Source organism: Ochotona princeps, chromosome 30 (genome assembly GCF_030435755.1).
Source record: "Ochotona princeps isolate mOchPri1 chromosome 30, mOchPri1.hap1, whole genome shotgun sequence".
NCBI classification, from domain to species: domain Eukaryota; kingdom Metazoa; phylum Chordata; class Mammalia; order Lagomorpha; family Ochotonidae; genus Ochotona; species Ochotona princeps.
In genome coordinates, this window is record NC_080861.1 from 19,056,654 (window position 1) to 19,072,919 (window position 16,266).

General features: G+C 44.9%; 1 protein-coding gene across 6 annotated transcripts in view; it reads left to right on the forward strand.

Moving 5' to 3' along the window:
* Positions 1 to 496: 496 nt before the first annotated feature.
* The window catches only part of GOLGA4 (golgin A4), an 86,824-nt gene continuing 71,054 nt past the window's right edge, over positions 497 to 16,266 (forward strand). For 3 of the 6 annotated variants that reach the window (XM_058657269.1, XM_058657271.1, XM_058657270.1), the window contains exons 1-3: positions 527 to 611; positions 7,834 to 7,923; positions 13,717 to 13,815. In XM_058657269.1, coding sequence (XP_058513252.1) covers positions 540 to 611; positions 7,834 to 7,923; positions 13,717 to 13,815 — 261 coding nt within the window. In that variant the 5' untranslated portion in view covers positions 527 to 539. Of the gene's footprint in view, positions 612 to 7,833; positions 7,924 to 13,716; positions 13,816 to 16,266 lie in introns of all 6 variants that reach the window. The other 3 variants (XM_058657272.1, XM_058657273.1, XM_058657268.1) reach the window with 2 other exon arrangements.

A 16,266-nucleotide genomic window follows, 5' to 3' on the forward strand; every position in this document is an offset into this window, starting at 1 on the left:
CCCACGCGCTCCCCCCACGGTGGGCTTGCCAGGCTGGCTGCGCTCGCCGCCCCTTCCCCAGCCGACCCCTCGCCAGCGCCCACGCTGCAGGCAGGTGAGCATCCGTGCGGCGCTCGGACCGGGTCTCCGAGAAGGCCCAGCACGCATGTGCCGGCGTCCACATGGGCCGTGTCCTCTCCGGCCCTCCGTAGGGCTCCCCGGGGCGAGCTCCACGTAGACCGCGCAGGCGCCCTGGGCGCACCGTTCACCTGCTGCCGTTGTCGCCGCCGCCGCCGCCGCCGTCGCCTGGGCTGCATGGGGGGCCGAGGGCAGCCGGTGGCACCCGGAAGAAGGAGACGCGGCGGCGGCGACGCCGACACCCGCAGGGCGAGCGTCCCGACCCGCCCGCGAGCCCGGAGAGGAGGCGGCGAGGCCCGGCCCCCGCCGTCCCTGGTGTAGAGGAGAAGACCGAGTGGCGCCGCGGCCGGCCGGGACTTGCACGGGCTCTTGTCCCCCTTTCGGGTCTCGTACACGCCGAGGACCCCCTTCCGCGCTGCGCCATGTTCAAGAAACTGAAGCAGAAGATCAGCGAGGAGCAGCAGCAGCTGCAGCAGGCGCTGGCTCCCACTCAGGTTCGGTGGCCCTGGGTTGTTGGTGGCCCTGCGTCCCCGGTGTCTGGATAACCCCCAGAGCAGGCCCCGCCGGGGAGGGCAGGAGGGAGGGATGCTGGATGGTCTCCCGCGACCGTGGACCGACCTCCCTTCCAAACCGTGGACCGAGCTGGGATCCTCTGTGACCCCTGACCCTGCTTCTCCCCAACCCCAGAAGGAGGGTCCGGGAAGGAGTGGCAGGAGCCCTCGTGACATCTGACCTTTGATCGTGGCCCGAGGATGGGTGCCAGGGCCTCCTTCCTACCCTGGCGTGATTCCTGACCCCCAACCCTGGAGGGAGGGCAGACGGGGGTCGTTTCTGACCTCTGTATGGCAGGCGTCTCCTGCCGCCGTTCGTCTTCAACTTGAGCTGGAGTGTCCACACTGGCCGGCGTCCCACAGGACTGTGAAATCATCTCCCTACCCCCCCACCTCCCGCCTCCAAACTCGGGTGCCGGGGGTGAGGGCCAGGCTGCTCGCAGGAGTGGTGGCGGCTTGCCCGGCATGCAGCGTGCCCAGGGCTGTCACGAGTCAGTGTCCCTTGGCAGAATGTGGGCCTGACGTTGTGAGAGCGGCTGGCCTGGGTGCCTGTCCTCAGGCTTTGGCCCCTGCCTGGCGGACAGTGACTCTCAGATGTGTTTCCGGCAGAAGGGGGTGTGTTCTCGGTAGAGACAGTCGCCTAAGCCCTAAGCATGTTGCAAGCAGCATGGGATCGCAAAGAGCGAGATTGATGGTTTCCGCTAGATTTCTCGCTGGCCTTTTCGGGTCCCACCTGATGGAGCGAATCTCTCTTGAGTTTGGGGCTTTCTGGTTGTTGCCTACAGCTCCAGGAAAGGCGATTCTTCTTTTTATTAAAAACAAAACACTTAAGGAAGTGGCTGCAGTCTTTGAATGCTTTTTTCTTTTGAAGTAGCTACCACACTGTGTGTATTCTGAAAATATAAATGGAATTTGTCTGCAGATTTTAAGCTCTTGTAGAGATGAACTCGACAAAGACGGGGTCCTGATGGCTTGTTTATTCTGGGGGTCAATTATGACAAAAGTGTCAACAGTGTAGGTTATCTTTTGCTGCCCCATCCCCGCAGTGTGTTTTGACTGTCCACAACCCTGTTATTGAAGGAACCAACACACCTTAGACGTCAGGTAGAGATGAAGACCATGCGGGAGTGGGCAGAGCAGTGAAGTTTAATCCTGTATGATTAGACATGTATACATCATGCAATTGTTGATTCAGCCTTCCCTTTCTAGAAATTATTCTGAGAAAATTATGATGGATTGTGGATTTAACTACAGGGATTTCCCCCACTCCCCTTTTCAGTGTTATAATTGATTAAAAGCTAGCTACTAAAAATATTCCGTGCCGGAGAACTGGTTAAGTAAGTTCTATGCAGCTTCAAAAAGAGGGCAGCGTTTAATGGGTCCTTATTGTATGCCTAACATCATTTTGCTTGGTGTCTTACACAGACTGTTTAATTTCACCTTGACCTGTGAGGTGGACACCACTTTATTCCTCTTTCACAGATAAAGGAGTGAGGCCCAAAGAGACTTGTTAACTTGCCTAATTTTGAACACTTAGTGTTGGAGCCCCCCCAAAAGTGCCACACAGGAATATAACATTTGTAAAGACAGATAGATTAAAAGCAACGGGTAGACTGTCATCCAATTTTGTAGGAAAAAATATGTATATAAGTATATTTGCATAGACCCACTGTGAAAATAGCTTCAGAAGGATGCGCACTGAAACACTGGTGGGTATTGACTGTGGTCTTCCTCTGTTTCAGCGCTTAGTTTTTCTTTGTGAAATTGAATCACTTTTATGAATTAATAAAGATTTTTTTCTTTTCCAAAGATTTATTTATGTTACTTGAAAAGTCAAAGTTACAGAGGCAGAGGGAGAGACAGAGAGAGAGATTCTCTCTTGTTCACTCCCCAGATGGCTGCAATGACCAGAGCTGAGCTGATCCAAAACTAGGACCCAGCAGTCTCCCTTGTGGGTGCTACAACCCAAGGACTTGGGCCATCCTCTGTTGCTTTCCCAGGCCGTAAGCTGGGCACTAGATCAGAAGTGGAGCAGCCGGGACGTGAACCTGCGCCCAGATGGGATGCTGGTACCAGGAAGCAGAAGACTAGGCTCATGTACCACCATGGCAAACTCCTAAAGTGGTTGTGTTTTAGAAATAGTGATGGTAAAAGCCTGTTGCAAGCTAAGATGTTATAACTTAAAGCTTTTGCTGAGGCAGTGCCTATGGATCAAATAAATCACTTGTGTGAATAAGATTTACAGCAGTTCTTTTAGGTGATATATACATTTATCCTGAACTTGAAAATGAAATGTTATAGATGAAATGAAATGTTATATAGACTACTGAAAGAAATTTGACTCTCTTCGGGTTCCAGATCGTTAGTATTTGGAATCTTCCAGGAATGAGGAGTTCTGGATTATTGTCAGAGTTAAAAGCAAAATAAAGACCCATGCCTTTTACAAAATACCCTGTGTATCCTGTCTTCCTAAGCAAAGGATCTTTGATTAGTCCACTATTTTCTTGATGACTCAAGGTCAGATATTTTGAGTACAAATCATGAATATTTATTTGAAAAGACAGAGTTAGAGAGAGAGGGGACAGAGATCTGTCATATTATCTGGCGTTATTGGGAGAGTGTTTTGAAAAAATTAGCCACAGCTTTAGCAGAAGATCGTCTGGGAGAGCTTCCACAGAGAGAGCTACACATTTCTCTTAAATAAAGGCAATTTGGGGAGAGTTTTGGTGGGAAATAATTAGGCATGTGCTATAAAGCCCCGATTCAGCTACTTTTGACAGCTTTTCATTCCTTAATCTTCAAAGGACACCCATTTTCCTCCATTTAATTGTGTAGAAAAAAGAATCTCCTTTGAAATGGTTAAATTCGCAGGATCCCCAGTTCCTCAGGGAGTCCCTGCTGGTATTATGCTACCGAAAGTGTCTTGAGCTTGATGAAGCTTATTTTTAGAACTAAAGCTTACATTTTTTTTTTCATCTTTATCCTCTAAGAAAAATTTATTTTCACGTTTAATTTGAAAGGCAAAAAGTAGGTGAGTGCTGTCTTCCGTGGGTTCATCAGGTTTCTGCAGCTGCCAGGGCTCTGGGCCAGGCCCAGTCAGGAGCCTGCAATGCAGTCTGGGTATTCCACGTGCACAGCTGCACAGCCGGGGACCAAGTGGTTGAGCCACCATTGTCCAAAGATGCACATTAGCAGGAAGCTAGAGCAGAACTGGAGCCAGGGCTCGGCTGGGGACTCTTGGGACGGGCTGTGGGCATCCCAGGCAATGTCCTACCCGCTGGGCTAAACACCTGCCCCTGTTTCTAATCTAATCCCACTTCTCCTTAAAAGCCATTACATTTATCTTATTCCAGGGAGATTTGATACATGTATATTGTGTAGTGTTTAAAATCACAGTAAACATAGCTAACTCAAATATGGCTTCTTTATGGTGAATTCATTTTAAGTTTTATTCATTTATTTGAGAGGCAGGCAGGCATAGGTTTTCTGTCTGCTGATACAGTAAGTGCTCACAGCACCTGGACCTGGAAATCCATCCAGATCTCCCACATGAGTGGCAGAGATCCAAGGACTTGGACTGTCATTTACTGCCTCGGAGGGTTCACGTCAAAGCAGGAAGTTAGGATCGGAAGCAGGGCTGGGATTCAAACTCAGGTAGTATGATACGGGAGGCAAGCATTCCACGCAATGGCTTAATTACTGTGCCAAATGTGTACCCCTGTTCTGTCTTCTTAAAAGAAATGTACATCCTGTTATCAGCATGAACAGTGGCCCTGCTGTGCAATGGAACACCAGAACTTCTTTTCCTAAGTTAGTATCCCTATACCACTATTCACTAAATCACTATACTGAGACATGTCAGTAGACTGTTTTGTTGTGTGAATACCATGGAGTGCGCTTACACTCCACCGGCTTTGATGTCACTGGCTCATATAATCTTCTGGGACCACTGTTGTTGTTGGTCTGCCTTGACTTACACGTTGTCATGTGACCGGTGACTGTATCCATACAGCTTTCCTTGCTGCTTAGTGACACAAGCTGCCACTATTGGCGCTCTGGGTAGGTTGCGCATCCTATGTGGCAGGTGCTTTTGTCCACGATTGAAGAAAACTGATCCCTAGTACCTGTTTGTTACTCAGACCCTGAATTCATCGCCTGAGAGCAGTGCTTTTCCGTTCCAGCAGCGTCCACTTGGGACTTCGTTTTCCCCGTGGGAAAAGTTGCCCTAACTGATTCTGTGTGTGTTCAGTTATGGCTGGCTTTGCCTCAATTTCTCTACCGGTTTAAATCTCTTTGCCTTTGACTCTTTAGAAAATTTAATGATCTTTTTGCTCTTTAATGTCTCATCTTATCCTAGGTCCTTAGTTAACTTAATCGCTTCTTTCAACTTTTTTAACGTCTGTATTTTTGAAATGTTTATTCTCATCTACTTGAAAGAAAGAAAGAGACTGATCTGTAACATCTTGTTTATCACCTAAGTGCCTGTAAGAGCCAGGGCTGGGTCAGTCCAAAGCTGGGATCCAGGAACTTCATGTGGGTCTTCCATGTGAGTGGATCATTGCTGTCTCCGGGGTGCACTGGTAGGAAGATGGGTCAGAGTGGAGCCAAGATGAGTTGGCACTCTGATAGGGAAGTGGGCAACCCACTGTACCACAGTACCCACCATGCTTTTTTTTACCTTTTTTTTTTTTTAAAGATTTATTTATTTTTCTTGGAAAGGGAGATTTACAGAGAGAAGGAAAGACAGAGAAAAAGATCTTTCATCTGCTGGTTTACTACCCAAGTGACCGCATAGGCTGGGGCCGAGCCAGTCAGAAGCCAGGAGCTTCTTCTGAGTTTCCCATGCGAGTGCAGGGTCCCAAGACTTTGGGCCACTCTCGACTGCTTTCCCAGGCCACAAGCAGGGAGCTGGATGGGAAGTGGAGCAGCTGGGACATGAACTAGTGCCCATAAGGAATCCTGGAGCATGCATGGTGAGGGCTTCAGCCACTAGGCTACCGTGTCAGGCCCCCTTTTCTGCTTTTTAATCCTACCATTTCAAAGGATTTTTGGGAGAAAGAAGACAGAAACAATAAATTAAATTCAGTCTGTACTCTTGTACTGGCAACTTTACTATCATTCTCTACAAGTATTAGCAAGTTCATCTTCTGAAGTATTTGACCTGTACGTTATGAATTCTCAGCAGTAACACATTCTTTGGTGGGGATTCAGCTTGCCGTAACCAGAACCACCTTGCTGCTTACGTCACCCCGGAGGTCATCTCCAACCGTGTGTGGTAAACAAGGTCCTTAACATAGCCTGCCCTGCCACTTGCAGTGTCTCTTAGGGATGTTAATGTCTCTTGAGAGTGTGCAGGTGCATTCCAGGTTACCTCGAGTCACCTGTGTTTCTAAAATTCTGTATCTCGTGTCACATGGTGTGGAGACCCATGTGTCTGGTAGTTATCTGTGACCCCTAGTCTCCCCAGTGAATTGTGCTTTGTGTAATCCTGAGCTGATCTATTTCTTGCTTCTTCATACCTTCTGTCTTGTTCGTTCTCATACACTAGGTTTTTCTGAAACCTCTTAGATTAACAAATATGCTATCTTTTTCTGTCTTGATATAAGCATTTGGTTAATTTGTTAGCATGTACTGTATATATATGAGTCATATGAAATATGCTATTAATAATGTCTGAAGTGGTTAGAGTTTCATTCTACTTTTTGTTCATTATTATCAGCAGTTGGAAGAGATTTAGGGTGAGAAAGATTATCTTTTAATCGAATTATTTTTCATGTTTCTGGATATCTTGTATAGGGTATGTTAAGTAATTATAATTTTTAACTAAAATTTAAAACAGTTTTATTTCTAGCAAACTGTATCTTAATATAGTTTTAAGGGCCAAGTATTACTGAAAGGATTGTTAAAAAAGTTGTGCAAAAAACTGTTTTATGCCCCAATTCTTCCCTAACTGCTGGCTCATTCTTCAGATGCCTGCTACAGCCAGGGCGGGGCCTGTCATCAGTGGGAGGCTGGGTGAGAAATGGGGTAGGACCTGATTCTAGGCACTCCAGTTCTGGGCTCTGAGCACCGGAAGTGGCAGCCTAATGCAGGAGAGCGCGTGAGCCTGAGCTCCCAGATACCAGCAAGGGCTGTGATTGGACAGAGCTGAAGCTATGGACCAGGAACTCAATCCAGGTCTCCTGTGTGTTGTGGCAAGAACCCAAATACTTAAGCTGTCCGGTGTGTTAGAGTTCTTAATTTTAGGATGAAACTCAACCCATCTTGGTATGCAGAGAGGGAACTTGTTCAAGATATTCTACAGATTACAGACGTCTCTTAAGGGGACAGTATTTGGGCTGATTATTGCCTCCTGCCTCACTTGGGGGTTGCCCTGATTCTGCAGCAGCGTCTGTGTGAAGTTCTGTCTTCATGCTTGCCAGACAATGGACTGCATTTCTCCGCGTCTGTCTTCTCATATTGCTTACTTATGACTCAGAGTCACACAAGGGTGTGTCTGAAGGAGCGTCGGTAAGCCCAGATACAGAAACTGGGTTAGTAAGTTTTCTAAGTTCTAACCAGTGGACTTATTGGAACTGTTTATAGAAAAGACATCGGTCATGAAGCTTTTGTGATCAGAGATTGTAGAAATAGACTGCTGTTTTTGTTTAGTGTTCAAATAAATGTTTAAATCTTTAGTGTAAGTGTGAGGGAGGGGTCTGATGTGTCTCTCCCCCCATGGTGTTACATCTGCTGTGAACCAAGTGTGTCATCGTGTGTTTACATGTGTGTGGTTCCCTGTGACCTCTCACCCCAGAGCAGTGTGTGTGCAGCTTGGGCAGATCCAGGGCTAGTACAGAGAAGCCTGGAGCACTTGGCCTCAGTTTCCCTAAAGTTATCCATATTTTGTTACCATCACAATTATTTCATAAATGAAGAGACATGGCTTTCCAAAAATTAGCTAGGATCACAGTTCTGGTTGATGGCAGAGTCGGACCAAGGGCAGAGTAAGTATCCAGGTCTTACAGCTGGTCCATAGAACTGTTCTCCTTTGCTCTTTGTCATGTATCTGCTCTTTGCCTTTCATTGAGCCGTGGAGCTTGCCCTGGACTAGGAGGTGCCCTGTCCGTAGAGTGCACTTGTTAATGTTAGTCCTTCTAATCTCTGCAATAACTCTTCAATCTAGGCTCCCTCTGGTTCTTCAACACCAACAAGAACCAGGTCCAGGACCTCCTCATTTACAGAGCAGCTTGATGAAGGCACACCCAATAGAGAGGTAAGCTCGAAATTCCTTTCTTGAAAATCCCCCTCAAAAGAAGTGGAATTGCTCTGGAATGTAGTGTAAATGTTGCTGCTGATCAAATGGGAAGTGATTTTGCCAGGTTAATTATGTAATTCCTCGATACTGTTTTGTTAATTATGTGATTAGTGATTTTGACAGGTCACTTATGTAATTCCTACATACTGTTTCTGTTAATTATGTGATTAGTTCTAAGCTCTTTGAAAGAGTAGTATATCCTGCATTTAATATTTAAAACTTTCAGAATAGTTTAATAGCAACTTGTTTAATGTATCATCTTATGGGAGAAAGTCCTATATTTTCAAACTGGTGAGTGGAGAATTGAGGCGTCCCATCACTGCTTCCATGTAGCTAGGAGCTGGCATCGAAATTCTTTTTTTTTTTAAACCTCATTTCTTCCCTGTGATGTATAACCCAGGTATACTAGAGAGGGTACCATGTAAGTGCATAGGTTGATGACTTGTCATGAAGCAAATTCCTGTGTTCCAGCCATCCAGAAAAAGGGGTACGTCGGAAATTCATTGCTCCCTTCCCTCTGCCAGCGAGAGCACCACCATCCTGGAATGGTCATATTTGCCTCTTGCCTTCCTCGATGGACACCTTGGCTTGTCCCCAGTGTTTGGCTGCCGTGTGTTTCTTCTGGACACATGAACCTGCGTTCCTGTTGGTTGTGTGCTGGCGCAGAGGAAGTAGCTGCTCTGCCTGCTTGGAAGGAGCTGCAGCCATGGTTCCCCAGCATGGTTCTAGAGATTTTCCTCCCCACAAGGACTTGATGCAAGTCGCTCTTGCTCCCGGCATTTGTAGTTTTTTTAAATCTCAATGTTCTGGTAAAGTGCCTTTGTGCTTTAACTTGTATTTCTCTGTAAGATTGCACATTGCACTAGTAAGATTGCACATTGTTCACCTGTTTGTTGATCACCAATTCATCCTTTTACAAAAGACTATGTTAAGTGCCTTGCCCTTTTCTTCTTTCGGGTTAACTTTTTCTCCATTAATTTGTATGAGTTCTTTTTATATAACATGGCTATAAGTTTTTATTGGATCTGTATCTTGGAAATATGTTCTTTCATTCTGGTTTGTCTTTCATTATCTTAATGGTATTTTTTGATGAGCAAAAATTCTTAGTTTTAAGATATTTTCCAATATATCAATATTTTATGTTAATGGCCAGTGTTCTTTGCTTTTGTTGTTGTTGTTGTGGTTGGGGAGTTACCCACGGTAGGTTTTTGCCCAGGTGAAGATGCCTGTGTCCTGTGTCTGAGTGCCTGGGTCCAGTATCTGGCTTGCTTCTGACGGTAGCGTTTGCTAGTGTCCATCCTGGGAGCAGAGGTGGTGGGTCCAGTGATTGGATTCCACCCAAGCTCATGAGAAATCTGACTTGAGCTCACAGCTCTCAGCCTCAGCCCCAGTTGAGGCCACTGCAGGCACCTGTGGAGTGATACAGTACAGAGGAGCTCTCTTTCTGCCTTTCCAATAAATGAATTAAAATCTTGAAAAGAATTACTTTCTGACACTGAGAATATTTTCCTGTATTGTTTTGCTTTTCGCACTTAGAGGTATGTATGTATACCCCACCCAGAAAGGATCTCTTAGGATGGTGTGAGGGGTCAGGGTTCACGGCTTGGAGTGTGTCTGTCCAGTTGTCAGATCTTTCTGCACACTGCTTTTTTGTGCTTGTGTAGAAATCAGTAATTCATCTCTGAGTAGCTTTGTTTCTGAGCTCTCCATCTGCGCCTTTGTTGTTGCCTTGTTCACTTTAATTTGGTATTGTAAGTCTTTTCTTTTTGATACTTATTTATTTTTATTTGAAAGGCAGACTTGCAGAGAGGAGAGAGAGACCAGTCTTTATTCCACTGGTTCACTCCCCAGATGGCCACGGTAGTTGAAGCTGAGCTGATCTGAAGCCAGGAGCTTCTTCTGGATCTCCCATGTGGGTTCAGGCTCGCAAGACCTTGGACCATCCTCCACTGCTTTCCCAGGCCACAAGCAGGGAGCAGCGGGGACCTGAACCTGGTGTCCATTAAGGAACACTGGCATTGCAGGTGGAGGATTAGCCTGATAAGCCACTGTTGCTGGGTCCTAGCACAATGAGTCTTAATAAATATCATTTTCATCTTACATTAATTCTTGTAGGTCATGTGGATCATGTAGTCATGGCTTTCTACTCTGCTCTTGTTGAATGTCTTGGTTATTCTTTCCCTTTTTCATGCAATTCCACGAAAGTTTTTAATCATATTGCCGTTCCATTCTGGTCTTTCTTTGCCGAATGTTGTTATGATGAAGCAACTTTGAATTTTGTCTGTTATGTCCTCTGTGTCTCTTGATACGTGTATACTGTTTGAATTTTTATTCTGTTAAATATGGTGTGCTGTATTAAGGGATTTTCAGATGTTAATCTTGCATTCCAGTAGTAAATCCTACTTAATCAGGATATATAGTCTCTCTCTCTGTCCTTTTTTTTTTAAGTTTATTAATTTGAAAAACAGTTACAGAGAGACTGAGGGAAAGATGGTGATAAAGAGATTCCACCTGCTGGTTCACTCCGCACGTGGCTGCCAAGACTGGGCGTGGGTCAGGCCAAAGCCAGGACCCAGGGCTTTCTGCAGGCTTCCCGAGTGTGTGCAGGATGCCAGCACTGGGGCCGTCTGCTGCTGCTTTTCCTGGACCATTAGTAGGGAGCTGGATCAGAAGTGGAGCATGTGTGCTCGCACTGGTGCTCATGAGGGGTGTTGATGTTACAGGTGGCTGCATAACCCGGAATGCCACAACACCAGCCCCGAATAGGTCATCTTTTTTCTATAATGCAGGGTGTGATTTGCTAGTATTTTCTTAAGGATTTTTGGGTCTGTATTCTTACAACTTGTGTGTTCTTGTTTTTTGATATCTGGTTTTGGTGTCAGGATAATACTGGCCTCATAAGGTTACTTGGGAAGTGTTCTTTCTCTGACATTCTTTTGGAAAAATAGATGATGATTTTCTTGAAATTGTTGGTAGAATTTTCCAATGAAATCATTTGGTCTTGGACTTTGCTTTGTGGGAATGTTTTGGTTGCCAACTCACACCATCTTCATGGCTATATTCAGGTTTTATATGTTTTTCCCAGGTCAGTTTTTATCATTTCTGCCTTTATGGGAATTTGTTCCTGTCATCTGAGTTACGTAATTCGGAGTCAGCCAGATGTTAAAACTAAATTTGACCTGAACTGCCTCTGTACCTGAAGTTCGTTCAACTTAAGTTCCTTCGCAGCAAACTGCAACTTAGCACTTTGACAAACTCAAAGGCTAATTAATTCATTGCATACTGTGGACTTCTAGTGCAGACATTAGGACTCAGTTTAAAAAAATTTAAATTTGTATTAATTAAACATATATTTAATTTATATGCATTTAATTCATATTAATTATATATAATTTATATATTATATATAAATAAATTTTACACACACACACACGCATATATATATAATTTGCGGGGGGAGACCTTCCATCCCAGGTTCGCACCCCAGGTGGTGGTGACAGTAGCCAGAGCTGAGCCAAGCTGAAGTCGGGAGCCAGGAGCTCCAACTGGGTCTCCTACACAGATACAAGTGCCCAAGCACTTGTCCATCTTCTGCTGCTTCTCTCAGACTATTTGCGCAAATCTGGATCAGAAGTGGACAGCTGGGACTTGAACCGACACCCATATGGGCTACCAGCATGCAGGGTTGACTATGATGTGAGCCCCTAATTTTGCTTTTAAATTCTGGTTGACAGGTTGAGGAGATTCCAGGGAGTTGGATTTTGTGCTTCAAGTTAGAAGCTAATGTGGGACTCTCGGGACTGAAGACAGCCCTTGCTAACCGCTGCCTTGGATTCTGCCCTTAGGGGCCTTGTGGTCAAGAACTCAGCCAGCCGCGTGTTGGCTTAGTGATGGAGTTTATGATGCTCCCAACATTGCTATGGGATAGGAAATGCAAACTGGAATCCTGCGAATCAGATGGGAGAGATGACTGCAGAGAGGAGAAAGAGAATACTGTTCTCAGAATGAGCCTGTGAAAGAGTACCCTAAAACCGATGCTAAGAAAGCAGCCCCTAGAAACAGGATTGGGATTTACATGTGTTCCAGAGAAAATTAAAGTTATAGCTAGTCTTGGAAATACTTTGAAATGATTTTTTTTTTTTTTTTGGTAAAGTGAATGAGTAATAATTTTCTTAAAATTTTTGCAGGAAAAGCAGACCAAAAAGAGAGCTATGATAAAGAAGAACTAAGTAGAAATGTTAGAGATAAAGAAAAATCTTGATATAAACATGCAAGCCACAAGGAGACCTGACTGGTCCTAGTGAGTGGGAGAGTGAAGAAATTTAAAAAAATGATTGACTAATCCTACCAACGACAGAAAGAAAGGGAAAATCTATGTCAGAGACATACACGATAGATTGAAAACCTTCAACAAGTCTGCCAAATATTATTCAAATGATATTTACTGTTTATTTGAAAAACAAGTGCTCCTATCCACTCTCACAGTGACTTCCCTGCTGGGGCCTAGGCAGGGCGCTGGAAACTCAGCCCAGGACTCCCACAGGGTGCCAGGACTCAGCAGCTATGGAATCCTTACTTACTGCCTCCTGGTGTGCACATTACAGAAGCCGAGCTGGGAATCGAACCCTTATACTCTGTTACTGGCTGTAGGTGTCCCAGTTTGGCTTGGCCACTAGGCCAAGCAGTCATCCTGGGTTATCTTGATTGAATTCAGCTGGTGGCGGTGGCCGCGTGTACCCGTACTTCCCCGTACTGGTTTCCCCAGTAGAAGCATTGGTCATCGACACTGGTAATCTGTGTGGTATCCACAGAGCTGGTGCTCCATGTGTTCAGCATGCGTGTTTGCCTCTCTCTGCGTTTACTCCTGCGTAGCTTTATCAGATGAAAATACGATAGCTTCCTCTACCAAAAATTCGTTTTAATTATAATTTTCTGTATGGCTAGATCATGTGTACACATGTGTACACGTGACTTAGTAGACATGATTTTGATGGTACTACGTAGTTTCTGAAAGAAAACTGAAATACAAGAGTATTTTCAACAATTAGTGTAATAGAAATTGTCTTTAAAATCTACCATAATGATCCATTTTAAAAGTTTCTCTGTATTTTGGAAAGAAATAATTTTATAGATAAGTTCAAATAAATGATTAAAGTTTTTTTTTTTTAATTTTTTCTTCTGCATACATTTTCATGCTTTTTGTTTGGCTTCGTGTTTATGCATGTTACATTAAGGCCTTATGTTCTTTTCTAACATGCATTTGAAAAAATTCACTTTACTGAGGTCTGGTTGACCTACGGGAAGCTGTACGTTTTTAGTGTGTACAGCTGCCTGAGTTTGGGCACACACCCTCAAACCATCACCACCATCAAGGCTATGGACTGTCCATCACCACCCCGAGTTCCTCCCACTCTATTGGCATTGTTACCATCGTATTATGGTGGTAAGAACACTTAGAAGATCTTGCTTCCTTGAAATTTTAAGATGTCCGGTTATGCACCATCAGCCATAGAAACCACACCATGTGGAATAGCTCTAGAATGTATTCATGTTGTGTCTTCAACTCAACTTCATTTCTGACCTTCCCGGCAGCTTGCTGTTGTTGTTGGGGCAGGGAGGGGCGGGCGAGTGAGGGCCCTTAGGTGTTAGGCGTGCTGTGCGATGAGAACACTTTGCAACGTGCCGTCATGATTTGTTTTTCGTCTTGTGTTTTGTTTTTTGCACCTCTTCTCATTACCCTGAATGAGACAGCTCCTAGCCGGGATGATAGCAGAACCTGCTTTTCTCTCTGAATATACTATCTTTGCTTTGGATTCCTCCAAAGAGCCTAAAACCCAGAGTGGCCGTGTGGTGAGTCCTCCCACCGCTTTCCGCATCCCCTTTGGCGGAAGCAACGTAATTTAGCCATTGTAGAAGCAAACCTCCTGCTGCTCTCACTTACCCTCTCTTGAAGCATCTGCAGTGTGTTTCTACTAATAACACCTTTCTAAGAAATCAGAGGGTGAATTGCCGAACTCTGACGGCTGTTGTGCTTCCTGGTAGCTTTTTAACAGCAATGAAATAACACCTACTAATTCACTGAAGGCCACCTTCTCTTGGGCTAAACTGTTTTCTCCCTAGGGAGAGTATTTTGAGGTATTGACTCACATTTTTTGGGGGAGAAATTAGTTGTCACACTAATTTGTGATTAAACAACATTAAATAGATGGGCTTTACAATCGAAAATAATTGCATCTTATTTTGTGTCGATTGCATCAGTTTTGTGTCTATTGAATATCTGAAAGGAAATGGCTACCATTGTTTCTCCGCTGACTGAATTCACATAATTTTGGATCTTGTGTATTATTCCATTAAAGTATCTGATAAGCTCATGCTCTGGCAGATTAAACTTTAGAGCGATTCACCCACTAAAAGCGGCTTTTAGTGTTGGATTGGGTACTGACTGAACTGGGGTTTAGATGGTCTGAACAGCGAGAAAACATTTCTCTACGGAGCCCGTGTCACCAGATAAACCTTGGTATGCAAATAGCCACAGGCAACCTTACATTATGTTCTAAATTTAATTTTAGGAAAAAAACTTCTCAGGGTGACAGTGAGATTGTGTCCCAGTCTGCCAAGTGGGTGCAGGAGCCCGAGGACCCACGCCCACCCCTGCTGCTTGCCCAGGCCTTTAGCAGGGAGCTGAACCGCGTGTGAAGCGGGCTGGAGTGTGAACTAGTGTTCGTGCGGGAGGCCAGCACTGCAGGCACACGCTTACCTCGTCATACCAGGGCATCAGTCTCAAATCTGTTTTTTTTTTTTAAAGATTATTTTAAAAATTTTTTATTGGAAAGTCAGATATACAGAAAGGAGCAGAGACAGAGGGGAAGATCTTCTGTCCACTGCTTCACTCCCCAAGTGGCCACAATGGCTGGAACTGAGCTGATTCTAAGCCAGGAGCCAGGAGCTTCTTCCAGGTCTCTCAAGGCGTTGGGCCATGCTCCACTGCTTTCCCAGGCCACAAGCAGGGAGCTGGATGGGAAGTGGAGCTGGCGGGATTAGAACCAGCGCCCATATGGGATCCCGGGGCGTTCAAGGCGAGGACTTTAGCCGTTAGGCTACTGTGCCGGGCCCTGTTGTTTTTTTTTAAGGCATCTGTTTACCCCGAATTCTAAAACCCGTGTTGTCATTCCTTAGTGCTTTGCAGTCAATAAAATAATTGAAAGATGGAAAAAATGTATTGAGAATAAACCTGGCAAAAAATTTGTGGTTTTAAGTTAAATACACCGTCATGTATATTTTTAAACGTATATTATTTAAACGCTTTCAAAGGATTTCCTGCAATTGACGAATTTCCTCCGGTAGAAAACGTTGGTGACTTGAGTGGTAGTGTGTGTTGAGTTGGCTCTTCAGACTTTTGTCTGGAAGAAAGCCTTGAGAAAGACGGGACTATAGAGGATGTAGCAAGCATTTCTTGTGGACTCACAGGTGGAGAGTTAGGTCCTGGGGACTGACGTGCAGATGTAGGATTTTGTCCTCTGAAAGATCCTGCTTTAAAGCGGAGGCCAGTATGTCAACGTGCCCTTGTGGTGCAGAGGTATGAAAAGCGACAGGCACAAGAATGTGCTAGCTTCACTCCAGGCAAGCCATAGAAAGCTCCCCGCAGGTGGAAAAGGGGAACAGGTGTTTGCCAGGCCGCAGTTGAGACCACATTACAGGCCGTGACAAAATCTTACTTTGCTTCTGGAGATGCCTGCTTTCGATTTAGAGGGCAAACTAAGCCAGGACTTTTCATTAGCTGTCCTTCCTTTATTTAAATCAGGCATCAGGGCCTTGAAGGCTCAGGAAATCGTCTAGTCTGGCTGTGCTAGTGCGACCTTAATATACCTACAAGTGCAAGCTTAATATACCTACCGTGGACTAATTTTTAAGTTGATAATTTTGTATGACCTGCAGATAAGGTTGTAAGTATCCCAATGGCCCTTGGCAGAATAAAGATCGCCCCCCCCATTTGATTTGTATCGCATTGTAATATCAGTTGCAATACATATGCGAGGTGACATTTTCGAATGTTGGGCTGTATATATCAGGTGATGGTGAACTGGCTTGTAGGGGTCAGCATCATGTTTTGTGTCATTGACTTTAACCAGAGTGTAGACTCTCCCTCTTGCCATTCTTCCTGCTAATTCAGATATTTTAGGAAGTCCTTCATGTTCTTTTCCTATTCATTTATGTGTTCATATACCGAGTGGCGGGGAGAATTGTTGATCTCTGTAGAATGTATTTTGGATTGTATAGTGTTTAGTGCAGTGTACTGCCAGG